The sequence below is a fragment of the Triturus cristatus genome, chromosome 1_2 (assembly GCF_964204655.1).
Source record: "Triturus cristatus chromosome 1_2, aTriCri1.1, whole genome shotgun sequence".
NCBI classification, from domain to species: domain Eukaryota; kingdom Metazoa; phylum Chordata; class Amphibia; order Caudata; family Salamandridae; genus Triturus; species Triturus cristatus.
In genome coordinates, this window is record NC_140580.1 from 985,295,866 (window position 1) to 985,309,886 (window position 14,021).

Here is a 14,021-nt window from a genome sequence, read left to right on the forward strand (position 1 = left end):
CATTTCCAGTTGCTGTCTCTTTCAAACACTAACATTCTTTCACCACCCATTCTGCTCTGGCATGCCTACCATTCTACCTCCACATACAAGTAATGCTGCTAAATACATTCCTTTCTTTTAATCGAAGAAAATCAACTGTGTGCCACAGAACAATGGCACAAGAAGAATATAAGGATATCGTAAGACTAAAACTTCTCATCCCCTTTCAAATGTTCTGAAATGTATATGTAATCATTTAATTTTGAAGGCAATTTTTCCCATTTAATATGCTTATTCCTGGAATCTTTGGTCACAGCTGCATGTTTGCTGGTGTCCTGACTGTCAACAGATTGATCAAAGTGAGATCCAGCCACCTTCTCTTTTCCCTCAGTATCAAGAGCGCCATCACCCACCTCCTTTTTCTGAGTCATGAAAGGGATTATCTCCTGAATTACTTATCTCTTTCATATCCGTTTCCTTTTTACCAAATGTCGTAACATTCACTCTTAAAAGTGAGACCCTGGATAAATTCCAAACTTTACCTCAAACCACCCTTAAAAGCCTTCCTGTATACCTCCTGTAACCAGTATATTGTCACCCCACAAGGAAGTACCTCAACCAGTGTCCGTGTTAAACTTGAGTGTGACTAACAATTTCTTCTAGTTGCTTTCTTCTAGTCCATGTAGTCCTTCATTTTTCTGTTGCATTCTTCAACAACTCACTTGATTTCCTTGCAATCTATTTTGGACCCAACTGCAAACTTTGTTAAGCCATCTCCAAGTGAGTTTAGATCCTAGTTGTGTCCCCTGGGTCACTCAAATGGAGGTACATCACATACCTTGTTGGGTGTTCTATATGTAAGAAAGGTAGCTTATGAAGCAGTCCATATAAATATTTGTCAAAAGTGGAGTAGTTTTACAATTCTGTTTAAATCTTACCTGTGGCCTATTTTCTACTAACCTTGAAGGGTCTGACATAAGGTGTCTTTTCAGTGGTAAAGGTATACCTGTAAATTTGCAGATAATGTGATATCTTTGAGAGTAGCCCCATTAAAGTGAATAGTAAATTGGCCACTGGTGTAGCATATTGAATTGCTTCAAGTGCACACCCCTATAGGATGATGTCACAATGATTGTATGATATCATCAGTTTTTTGTTTTTTTTACAGTTAGGATAAAAACTATCTCAACAGCTAACGGCTACGTCACTTTAACCTTGGTTTTTTTAGTGAATGTTTGACGGGTTTTGACCATATGCAGCTAGTGGTGTAGCTGAGGGGGCCTTGAAGTGGGGGGAGGCGGTGCCACGTGTGTGTGTGTGTGTGTGTGTGTGTGTGTATTTTCTCTTGCTCCCTCTCTTCTCCTTCTCTCTTTCTCTCTGTCTCTCTACCGACAGACACTGCCCTTACAACTTGGGAACAGCAATTTTGTTTCTGTTTACATTTTACTTACTCTTGAATTCCCTAAATTGTATTTGCTTTTTTCAGGATGGCATATTTTCTTAATGCAACACATTACTTGCGTATATTGTGTAATGTGAAAAGAGTCGCTCCTATGTATATTTTGTACTGTGAAAAGAGTCGCTCCTATGTAGTTGTGTGAGTTCAGGTTTTGAGTGGGCCACATTTGAGAGAGCAGGATTTGAATCCGAATGCAGTTTGAAGTTCTTTCAGTGCATGTCAGTGGCTCATAAACTGGTTTGGAATACATGCTCATAAAGTCCTTGGGCTTGCTACAGAGCGCGCACACTAATGGTTAGGTGTGGCAATTGTAATTTTGATTATATGCAAAAGTGTGTGAAGATGACAGGATAAAAGTTAAAGAAAATGCAGTGCATATAGGTGAGTTGGTGCATTGTGTGTCACGGGATTGCAGAAGGAGATGCAAGGAAATGCGGGGAGAGTGAAAAGATGGTGCTGAAGAGGAAAGAGGTGAGATATGCAGATTGAGTCTTTCAGAAATATAGGAGGAGAAAAGCTATTGTCCAACAAAGGCTTCTTAGGAGAACAGGAGTGATTAAGACACTCCAAAGACCTTGCCCTTCCACTGACCATAGAAATGTTTCTATAGTTCTTAATAAGGGGGGGGGGGGGGGGTGTGTGTGTGTGTATATATAATGCATGCGCACAATCATCATGCTCGTCCATTGTAGGTGGCCGGCTAATTTTATCTGTGGCCCCTTCAATGCTGCCCCTAAAAATCCAATCTGGGGAGACTCCATTGTATGCAGATAACTCCCCCCACTGCGCAACAAGGGGTTGACCACATGGCCTGATGTCTGGCCTGGCCCTGCACCCAAACCCCCACTGATGCCTCCCCCTCCCACATGCGGACTGGTCCAGTGGTACCAAAATGGCAGACGTAAAAAAAAAAAGCTCCCTCTGCGAATTAGAGGGCCCTGTTTTATAATTCAGAATAGAGTACCGTGGGTATCTAATAGGACTAACCCCCATATATACTTAACTTTTAGCCCACCTCTATAAACGTTAGCGTGGGTTTCCACCAGATTACAAAAAACGCTCTTTCTTAGTAAAGTTATACATGTTTCCAAAATTTGGTGTAATTCCATTCAGCCGTTGTTTCTGTATCCAAGAGAAAAGTTTCTTATGGGAATTAACATGGGAAATCAACGTTTTGGGACCCTCTTTTTCTTGGCCCCCACTTGACTGATCAGCACAAAAACTTTCCAGGAAGGACCTGAGATGGATGAATTTGTTTCGTAATGTTTTCTGCAGGTTTTTCAAATGTCGCCAAAATTACTAGCATAACAACAATCACTTTATGTATGAAAACTCTCATCTAACATATAACTACACAGTGATGGCTGTCGGTGAGTAATACATATACACATAGAGAACTCTTTAACATACTGAATCCTCTCCAAAGCGACAAAGCTGCTACTTATTACTCACAGGAATCTTGTGATCATATTGCCAACGTTTTTCAGGCCTAGTTGCCAAATTTTAGGGCAAGCATAACCGAGACTGATAAATGGATGCTTCCCCTTTCTCCTACCAATAGCCCTAACCCCTCCCTCCACGCCCAACCTCTGGAGTTATGCCAGCCTAATTTCATAACATAATTTCATAACCTGTTACTGCAAATGGTTGGGGGGTACCTTAACTAAAATAAAGTCCCCTGTTATGGCCTGCAGGAAAATATGGGGTTGGAGAATAGCCTCATTCCTAAATTTAAAAAAAAACTATTCAGTCTTTGTTAACATCTCTCTGCAAAATGGTCAGGTCCTTGCTTACTTAAACATGCGGTCACCACACGGCACCTTGACACACCTCTCACCCAAAACCTGGAGTTGGGCTTCCAACCCCTCCTTTTGAATTTCATATTCTGTGACTGAAAAAATGGGGGCTGCCTTAACTAAAATAAAGGCCTTTTATATGATCTGCTGCAAAATACCAGGTTGGCTATTAGCCTTCAGAGATCTGTCAGTTCTACCCACAGAATTAGGGAAAAAGGATTACAAACTGCTACAAAACATTCCAATAGTTGTTAATGGCTTGCCCAAAACAATTGTTTTTTTGATCCACAGCGTGGGGTGAATAGTGCACTATTAGATAAAACTCTAATGTATACCGCTCAGTTGATAAACGCTGTCCTGACCTAGGAGATATGCAAGTAATTGCTAAAGACCTCCAGCCACACTTTCAGCCCTACAACTTAATGAATAAGCCATTGCCCTTGTTGTGAGAGACCCACTTAAACACAATACTGGAAACAAATACAAGCTGACTCCATTCTAGCCTCCAGTAGAAACATGTGGACAGCTAACCCGGACATCTGAAAGAGCTACAATAAGGGCAAACTCTGCAATACCAAGGCCAGTAACATAACTGTCTTTCTTTTCCCATGTCCTATCTAGAACCTCTGGTGACAGAATGACACGATGGACGCTAGGGGTTATCCCTGTCTCCCAGATACTATTCTCTACCAGATCTTTCTAAACTTAGATCATGAAGATGTGTTGGCAGCAGGCTTGGTGTGCCAGCAGTGGTATGCGGTCTCAAGGGATGAGTTCTTGTGGAAAGAACACTTCTACCGATACTACCGGTTGGACCGAGATGTGCCACGACACCCAGGTTTGTTTGCTTATAGTTTTCTGTACTGTCACTTTACTAGCTGGTGACACCTGCTCCTTGTTTAAAAGTGCTTCATATAAAAAGTTTAAAACATTTTTTATTTTATTTATTGGCTGTTCTATATGGGGTGGAAAAGACCTATTCGGGCTTTATATTTGAGAATTTTTAGAAGAGCAGTTCAATTATAGAGTACAGTTATGGTGAGCACCATGGTGTAAAATCAGTATCATAATGTACAAAGGAGGAGAAAGTAAGTGTACAGATTTGCATAGGGATGGTATTTATAGTAATACTAGCAGTGGTGATCATGGAAAGTGCCTAGGTTTCAGATATTGTTTGTCCCGGTCTTGGAACATTGATACGTCGAAGTGACATTGAAATAACAGACTCTTTAACTTTAAAAAAAAATGTTTTGTGAGATGATGTTGTACTGTTGAGTGATGAAATGATGTTCAGCTCCCTGGGTGCTCTTTCTGAAAAGTACTGATTGCCATTATACAGTGATACTTTTAAGAAAGGTGTCGGATCTCCAATGGGATTGGCTATCTGCGATTTGCTGTTTTCTGAGAAAGATAGTTATGGGTCTCCAGAGTACAGTGACATATAAATTATACTTTCGTGATGATACTCTTTACCTCTGTAGAAAAAACAACTTCACCAAGCTCAGAACTGTCAAGTTGTAGTCCGATTTCTCGAGCTTGTGGTCCAGCAGCTGCATATAGATCTCATTTGAGAGGTGCAAGATGCAGTTCTGCAATCCCTTTGAGAAGCAAGTTACCTTAAACCAACAATAGAACAAAGAATTAAACTATTTGTTTGATAACCAGATATAAGGTAAATGGTATCCTCTCTCAAATGGGTTTGAGTTGAAATTGTGTCCATGGGGGCCAGTGAGCAGATGTGGCCTTGTAGGTTAAGATTTTTGTCCAAAGTATTTCATTTATTCCACAATAAAAAAGCTGCAGTTCAGCACTGCAAGCGTGATATATAATGTTTGAAGGTGATGGTGCTCTAGCCATGCTTGAATATCACCAAGAACGCAAGCCAGGTTTATTACACATTTTAGGGCAGACATTTTCCCATAGAGTAGAATGCTGTCAGCATTAAATGATACAAGATGTTTGTTAGACCTGTCAGCCCTTTGGGTGGTCCCTCCTCATCATTATTTATTTTGTCCCACTTTTGCCTCAAAACCCTGTTAGTATTTTTCCTTTTTGGGAACCACCAGATTTTTTTAGTGTTGATGCAGGGTCAGGGAGCCATTTTCCCTACCCCTGGAACTTCTGTCTGATGGCCTGAAACACAAAATGGTGGCCACCCATTGTCACCTGTGACATCACTGGAACCTACTAGTACCTTCCAGAACATTCTAGAACCCAGTGGCAGTGTGAGGCAGGTTTAGAATGTTGGGAAGCCAGCTCAGAGTTGGCAGTTGGAGTTGGCAGTTGGCACCTGACTGGTGAAAGGAGAGCAGCACAACACTGAAGGAGGAAGGAGTGAGGCAGCAGGGGTGGAAACTTGTGCCTGGAGTGGGGTCCAGAAACCCACCCTTGATACTAGTCCCTACTGACTGAGCCCAGCCTGGAGCCCTGTGTGGGATAAAGTCAAGAAGAACCAACTCAAGGACCTGAACAGGCCTTGGAAGTAAAGAACAGCAAGTTCCTGACCTGTCTATTGGTATCTTCCTGGAGTCCGACGCCGAGAAGCCTAGAGACCTGGGGCCGGAGGTGAAGAAGCGGCGCTGACTGGAAAGCAGACGTCGTACCCGGAGCCGCCAGAGGTCGAGAGAGGGCGCCGACGGAGGTCGTGGAGACACCAGAGGTCGAGGAGGAAGTCACCTGAGGTCGAGTGTGCGGCGTCGACGGGGGAGTGAAGTCCGCCCTCCGGAGTCGCCGGAGACCGAGGTGAATCGTGCCGGAGGTCGGGAGTGGAGATCGCACTCCGGAGTCGCCGGAACCTGAAGGGAAGAGCACCGGAGGTCGGGAGTGGAGATCGCACTCCGGAGTCGCCGGAACCTGAAGGGAAGAGCACCGGAGGTCGGGAGTGGAGGTCGCACTCCGGAGACACCCGGAAGTAGGGAGATCGTGTCACTGTGACGCCGGAGACCGACATCGAATCGAGGCTGCCCAGCGACATCGAGCCGAGGCCGCCCGTCGACATCGATCCGGAACCACCTCACGGCGTCGACAGGAACTGACATCGAGCCGAGGCCGTCCGCCGACATCGATCCGGAACCGCCTCAGGGCGTCGACAAGAACTGACATCGAGCCGAGGCCGGCTAGCGACATCGAACCGGAACCGCCTCACGGCGTCGGAAGTTCATAAAGAGGGCAGTAAGTGGAATAGAGGGCGCCTAAGGCCCTGTGGAGCCCTAAGAGACCAACCTAGGGGCTAGAGAGGTGTTAGGACTAGCCTGGGAGTGCCAGGGGTGGACTGAGACTGATACAGTGACCTGTGTGAGGGGTTGTGTAGTTTGGGAGAGCCAGATTCCTAGATTACCCTTGATCTACCTCAGTTTTAGCCTCAGCCTTATCCAAGTTAGGTGAGACACCCTCAGGCCATCCACATAACCACAAGCTGTGATTGGGCCAAATCAACCCATAGTACCTCACAAATGTGACCTGATTTGAAAGTGTGTTGATGGCTTATATTTATTGAGAGTATTTTATTCTTTGTATTTATCCTATTTATTGTCTCACAGTATTTATTGTCTCACAGTATTATTCCCTCACAGTATTTATTTGCCTATGTATTTTATGCACATCTATTTATTTATTGATTATTTATGATCTGAGCTTATTTATTTGACCTACCCTTTTTACAGAAGAAGCTTTGTGTACTGTAAGTGTGTTATTATTTATTTAACCTGCAACTAAGAGAAAACAAGATAAACACAGATATATTTTCATACATTTTTACGGTGTAGAGTCGTTTTTGGAACGGATGAACGCATGGTTATTGTGAGGGTGTGACGTACGCTTAACACAGTGCCTGACCCCCGACCGCTCGAGCCAAGCTACCCCTTGTGCTGGGAAACCCCCGGGTGACTGCTAAACCCCGTTTGCCCGGGGTTTTCTAACATAATTGGTGTTCAGCGGTGGGATAGAGCTGTGCTTGCGTCCACTCGACAATAACTGTGGGTAGTCCATAGGCCTACACCGGGAGTTTTCTCAAAGCGGACTTCCTAATTCTGAGTTTTGTTTTTTCCAAATTTACTCTGGTGGTGGGAGGAGGTATTACAAAAGGTACCCCCCTGCATAGCTTCTGTAAACACCTGTCTTCTAGTCTGAGTGGGCAAAATGGAGTTTGTGTTGGAAGACCTGGAAACATATACTGTGGCCCAACTCAGGGAGTTTTGTCAGCGAGAGGGGGTGTATTGTCCCCCAGGTGCCAAGAAGGCTGAACTCCAGACCAGCTTGAGGGCTTGGGGGGAGGCACGACGGGAAAGTAAGGCTGAGCAGGAGGACAGGGATGGAGAGCCTGTTAGCGAGGGGGCTGGGTTGTACCAACCTGAGGTGGGGAACCTGTTAGCGGGGCCCAGAACACTTTCCAGGAAGGGCAGCACTGTCTCTAGCGGTGGCTTATCAGAAGTAGAATTAACTGACCGGAGGGAGAAAAGACAGCTCACATGGAAGTTGGCGGAGCTGGAGAAAGAGAAGGAGGGACAGAGGATGGCTCACGAGTTGAGGCTGAGGGAAATAGATCTCCAGATCCTACAAGTCGGGGCACACACTGTTCCTAATGGTGGCAGCAAAGACAAAGAAATCACCAGGGAACCCAAACCCTATCTGCCAAAAGACATAGTAGCTAGCTATAGTGCAGGGGATGATATTGCCAAGTGGCTAGCGGCCTATGAGGTCTCTTTAAGGGCCCATGGGGTGCCAGAGAAGTACTGGGGAGGGGGATTGTACAAATACATGCCTCCAGCTGGTAGGGATGCATTATTGGCCCTAGAGCAGGATGAGCAGACCCACTACCCCACCATGAAAGTGGCGCTTGTAAGAAAGTTTGGACTAACACCCGAGAAGTACAGACAGAAGTTCCAGGGTAGCCACAAACTGGGCACACAGAATTGGGTGGATTTCCTGGACTATGCAAAGAAGGCATTAGAGGGTTGGATTCAGGGCAGTGAGGTGAGGGACTACGAGGGGTTGTTTGATTTAATGTTGAAGGAACACCTGCTCGAAAAATGTTTCCCTGAACTGCGTCAACACCTGGTGGATAGCAAGCTGACCAATCCCCGGAAGCTTGCTGAGGAGGCGAACATTTGGGCTAGTACCCGGGTGTCCACAAGGGGGACTGGAGGGGATACTCAAAAGGCCGGACAGGGCGCCCCCCAGAAGAAAGAGGGAGGGGAAAAGAAAAAGGAGTTCTCTAAAGGCCCCCAAAATAACTTCCAAGGAAAGGGAATAGGATTCACCCCAGGGCTAACCCACCCAGAAACCCTAATCCTGGCCAGAGTCAGCAGCCAAGGGTTGTCCATTGCTTCGAGTGCGGTGGCGTCGGACACTATAAGGGAGATGCGAAGTGCCCGAAAAGACCACCCCCTCCCATTGGAGGAAAGGCCCCCGGAGTAGCTAGTGTAGTGCTCGGGGAGGAGATGCCCTTAACTAAGGGAAGGGAGTGGGCGGGTGTCACTTTAGTGTCCCTGGGAGAACGGGAGATGGTTCCAAAGATCCAGGTGCCCGCAAATACCATAAAGTATGGGCAGTGGGTCACCATCAACGGCCAAAGAGGGGAGGCTCTGAGAGACACAGGAGCCAGTATGACTATGGTACGTAGCCAACTGGTGTCTCCAGAGCAGGTAATTCCCGATGTACTCCACCCAGCCGCGATGGCTGACGGCAGAACCGGCCACTATCCGGTGGCCGAGGTTCCCTTTGAATGGGAGGGGGTTGCAGTTTCACTTCGAGTTGCCGTAAGCCCTGCCGTGCCGGTCGATTGTCTACTGGGGAATGACATGGAGCACAATGCTTGGAAGGAGGTGGAATACCGGACTCATGCTGAGATGCTGGGTACACCTGACTGGGCCTGTGTTAGCACAGGGTCCGCGACTACCCGGAGAGGGAGTTTGTTTCGACTGGAGCCTGGAACAAAGGCACAGCCGGCTGCCGACCAAGGGAACAACCGAGGATAGGAGGAGCCTGCCTCGGCATCCGCGCCCCGTGTGACGGATAGGCCACCGGAGGTGGTGGACCAGGAGTCCGCGGTGGGGGATGTTACCAAACTGGAGGACCTACCCATCCCGGCCGAGTGGCACGTGGAGGGAGGGCCGACCAGGGAGGAATTCTGCAAGGGCCAGAGGGAGTGCCCTACCCTTGAGGGACTGAGGCGACAGGCCGAAGCCCAGGCAGCAGGGAATGTTGAGGGGAACTACAACCTTTACTGGGAGGATGGCCTCCTCTACAGTGAACCCAAGGCACCCCTACATGGATCGTCACGAGCCTTAGTAGTCCCTCAACGTTACCGAGCCTTCCTACTGGAATTGGCTAACGAGATCCCCTTGGCAGGACACCTGGGGCAAGACAAGACCTTCGCCCGTCTTGTCCCACACTTTTATTGGCCTCAAATGAAAGTGTCGTCCGACACCTACTGCCGGACATGTGTGTCTTGCCAAGCCAGTGGGAAAACGGGTGAAGCTGAAAGCTCCCCTGGAACCACTTCCTGTCGTTAGCACCCCCTTTGAAAGGGTGGGCATCGACATTGTGGGTCCATTAGATCCGCCTACTACAGCTGGTCACAGGTTTATCCTGGTTCTGGTGGATCATGCCACACGGTACCCAGAGGCTATACCTCTAAGGACCATTACATCACCTGTTGTGGCTAGGGCCCTGATGGGAATCTTTACCCGAGTGGGTTTTCCCAAGGAAGTTGTGTCCGACAGGGGGACCAACTTCATGTCAGCATACATGCGGGCCATGTGGAAGGAGTGTGGAGTGACCTACCGGTTCACAACTCCTTACCACCCCCAGACCAATGGTCTGGTGGAGAGGTTTAACAAAACCTTGAAAGGCATGATCAGAAGTCTGCCTGAAAGCCTGCGGAGGAAATGGGACGTCCTCCTACCCTGTCTATTGTTTTCCTACAGGGAAGTGCCACAGAAGGGAGTGGGCTTCAGCCCCTTCCAGCTTTTGTATGGGCACCCTGTGCGTGGACCTCTCAGCCTGGTGAGAGACGGATGGGAAAGAACTCCCAGAAAGCTTCCCCAGGACGTGATGAGCTACATGCTGGCCTTCCGGAGCCAAATGGCTAAGTTGTGGAAGCAAGCTTCTGACAACTTGGAAGCCAGCCAAGCAGTAATGAAGGCGTGGTATGACCACAACGCTCACCCGGTGGAGTTGGAGCCTGGCCAGAAGGTGTGGGTGATCGAACCAGGAGAGCTTAGCGCCCTCCAGGATCGCTGGTCAGGACCCTTTGAGGTGTTGGAGAAGAAGGGTAAGGCTACCTACTTGGTGGTCCTGAAGACCCCTCGTCAGCCCCTACGGGTGCTGCATGCCAACCGCCTCAAACCCCACCACGAGAGGCCCGAAGTCATTTTGATGATGGTGACTGACGGAGCAGAGGACGTGGAAAGCGAGCCTCTCCCCGATTTGTTTGCGTCTCAAGAGAAGGTTGGGTCGGTGGAGGGAGTGATTCTCTCCCCATCTCTAACTCCTGAACAGCAGGAGGACTGCCGCCAGGTCCTGGGACAGTACTCTTCGTTGTTCTCCCTTGTTCCGGGTAGGACTCACCTGTGCGTCCATGATGTGGACACAGGAGACAGCCCACCTGTGAAGTCCAAGATCTACCGGATGTCAGACAAGGTGAAGGCCAGCATTCACAGTGAAGTCACTAAGATGCTGGAGCTAGGAGTGATCGAACCTTCCAGCAGCCCCTGGTCCAGTACGGTGGTGCTAGTACCAAAAGCCGCACCACCGGGTGCCCAACCGGAACTGAGGTTCTGTGTGGACTACCGGGGACTGAACTCAGTAACCAAGACTGATGCTCATCCGATCCCAAGGGCGGATGAATTGATTGACCGGCTGGGAGCTGCCCAATATCTAAGTACCTTTGACCTTACTTCTGGGTACTGGCAGATGTCTCTGACTGACGGAGCTAGGGAAAGGTCAGCCTTCTCCACGCCCAAAGGCCACTACCAGTTCTGTGTGATGCCCTTTGGGCTCAAGAACGCACCTGCCACGTTTCAGCGTCTGGTGAACCAGATCCTCACTGGAATGGATAGTTTCTTTGCTGCTTATCTGGATGACATAGCCGTCTTCAGTAACAGCTGGGAGGATCACTTGCGTCACCTGCAAGCTGTTCTCCAGGCCCTGAGACAATCTGGTTTAACGATCAAGGCCAGCAAGTGCCAGATCGGGCAGGGGTCGGTAGTGTACCTTGGACACTTGGTGGGTAGGGGAGCGGTGCAACCCCTCCAGGCGAAGATCGAGGCCATCATGGCCTGGGAACCCCCCAAGACTCAGACTGAGGTCCGAGCTTTTCTGGGCCTCACCGGATATTACCGCCGCTTCGTGAAGGGATACGGTACCATTGTGGCCCCCCTCACGGAGCTTACGTCCAAGAAACAACCTCGACGGGTAGTCTGGACGGAGGCTTGTCAGCAGGCCTTTGTAAAACTGAAGCAAGCCATGTGCGAGGCCCCGGTCCTACGGGCCCCAGACTTTTCCAAGGAGTTCATTGTCCAGACGGATGCATCGGAACATGGCATTGGGGCAGTGTTATCGCAACTCAATGAAGAGGGTCTGGATCAACCCGTGGTCTTCCTATCCCGGAGACTACTTCCCAGGGAACAGAAGTGGAGTGCAATAGAGCGTGAAGCCTTTGCAGTGGTATGGGCTCTGAAGAAGCTGCGGCCATACCTGTTTGGCTCGCACTTCCTAGTTCAGACCGACCACAGACCCCTTCGTTGGCTGATGCAGATGAAGGGGGAGAATCCCAAGTTGCTAAGGTGGTCTATCTCCCTACAGGGAATGGACTTTCAGGTGGAACATCGGCCTGGAGTGGACCACGCCAATGCAGACGGTCTCTCAAGGTATTTCCGCCTTAGTGATGAGAACTCCCAAGGGGTTGGGTAGCTCTCCCCACTTTCAGCTGGGGGGGACCCGTGTTAGACCTGTCAGCCCTTTGGGTGGTCCCTCCTCATCATTATTTATTTTGTCCCACTTTTGCCTCAAAACCCTGTTAGTATTTTTCCTTTTTGGGAACCACCAGATTTTTTTAGTGTTGATGCAGGGTCAGGGAGCCATTTTCCCTACCCCTGGAACTTCTGTCTGAGGGCCTGAAACACAAAATGGTGGCCACCCATTGTCACCTGTGACATCACTGGAACCTACTAGTACCTTCCAGAACATTCTAGAACCCAGTGGCAGTGTGAGGCAGGTTTAGAATGTTGGGAAGCCAGCTCAGAGTTGGCAGTTGGAGTTGGCAGTTGGCACCTGACTGGTGAAGGAAGAGCAGCACAACACTGAAGGAGGAAGGAGTGAGGCAGCAGGGGTGGAAACTTGTGCCTGGAGTGGGGTCCAGAAACCCACCCTTGATACTAGTCCCTACTGACTGAGCCCAGCCTGGAGCCCTGTGTGGGATAAAGTCAAGAAGAACCAACTCAAGGACCTGAACAGCCGGAACAGGCCTTGGAAGTAAAGAACAGCAAGTTCCTGACCTGTCTATTGGTATCTTCCTGGAGTCCGACGCCGAGAAGCCTAGAGACCTGGGGCCGGAGGTGAAGAAGCGGCGCTGACTGGAAAGCAGACGTTGTACCCGGAGCCGCCAGAGGTCGAGAGAGGGCGCCGACGGAGGTCGTGGAGACACCAGAGGTCGAGGAGGAAGTCACCTGAGGTCGAGTGTGCGGCGTCGACGGGGGAGTGAAGTCCGCCCTCCGGAGTCGCCGGAGACCGAGGTGAATCGTGCCGGAGGTCGGGAGTGGAGATCGCACTCCGGAGTCGCCGGAACCTGAAGGGAAGAGCACCGGAGGTCGGGAGTGGAGATCGCACTCCAGAGTCGCCGGAGCCTGAAGGGAAGAGCACCGGAGGTCGGGAGTGGAGGTCGCACTCCGGAGACACCCGGAAGTAGGGAGATCGTGTCCCTGTGACGCCGGAGACCGACATCGAATCGAGGCTGCACAGCGACATCGAGCCGAGGCCGCCCGCCGACATCGATCCGGAACCGCCTCACGGCGTCGACAAGAACTGACATCGAACCGGAACCGCCTCACGGCGTCGACACGACTCCAGCGGAGTCGGAAGTTCATAAAGAGGGCAGTAAGTGGAATAGAGGGCGCCTAAGGCCCTGTGGAGCCCTAAGAGACCAACCTAGGGGCTAGAGAGGTGTTAGGACCAGCCTGGGAGTGCCAGGGGTGGACTGAGACTGATACAGTGACCTGTGTGAGGGGTTGTGTAGTTTGGGAGAGCCAGATTCCTAGATTACCCTTGATCTACCTCAGTTTTAGCCTCAGCCTTATCCAAGTTAGGTGAGACACCCTCAGGCCATCCACATAACCACAAGCTGTGATTGGGCCAAATCAACCCATAGTACCTCACAAATGTGACCTGATTTGAAAGTGTGTTGATGGCTTATATTTATTGAGAGTATTGTATTTGTATTTATCCTATTTATTGTCTCACAGTATTTATTGTCTCACAGTATTATTCCCTCACAGTATTTATTTGCCTATGTATTTTATGCACATCTATTTATTCATTGATTATTTATGATCTGAGCTTATTTATTTGACCTACCCTTTTTACAGAAGAAGCTTTGTGTACTGTAAGTGTGTTATTATTTATTTAACCTGCAACTAAGAGAAAACAAGATAAACACAGATATATTTTCATAAATTTTTACGGTGTAGAGTCGTTTTTGGAACGGATGAACGCATGGTTATTGTGAGGGTGTGACGTACGCTTAACACGGTGCCTGACCCCCGACCGCTCGAGCCAAGCTACCCCTTGTG

At 48.9% G+C, this 14,021-nt stretch overlaps 1 protein-coding gene across 4 annotated transcripts in view; it reads left to right on the forward strand.

Annotated features, from left to right (window-relative positions):
- The window catches only part of FBXW5 (F-box and WD repeat domain containing 5), a 178,494-nt gene that overhangs the window by 9,195 nt on the left and 155,278 nt on the right, over positions 1 to 14,021 (forward strand). For all 4 annotated transcript variants that reach the window (XM_085610905.1, XM_085610897.1, XM_085610913.1 and 1 more), the window contains one exon: positions 3,856 to 4,072. In XM_085610905.1, the coding sequence (XP_085467031.1) occupies positions 3,880 to 4,072 (193 nt within the window). In that variant the 5' untranslated portion in view covers positions 3,856 to 3,879. The remainder of the gene's footprint in view (positions 1 to 3,855; positions 4,073 to 14,021) is intronic.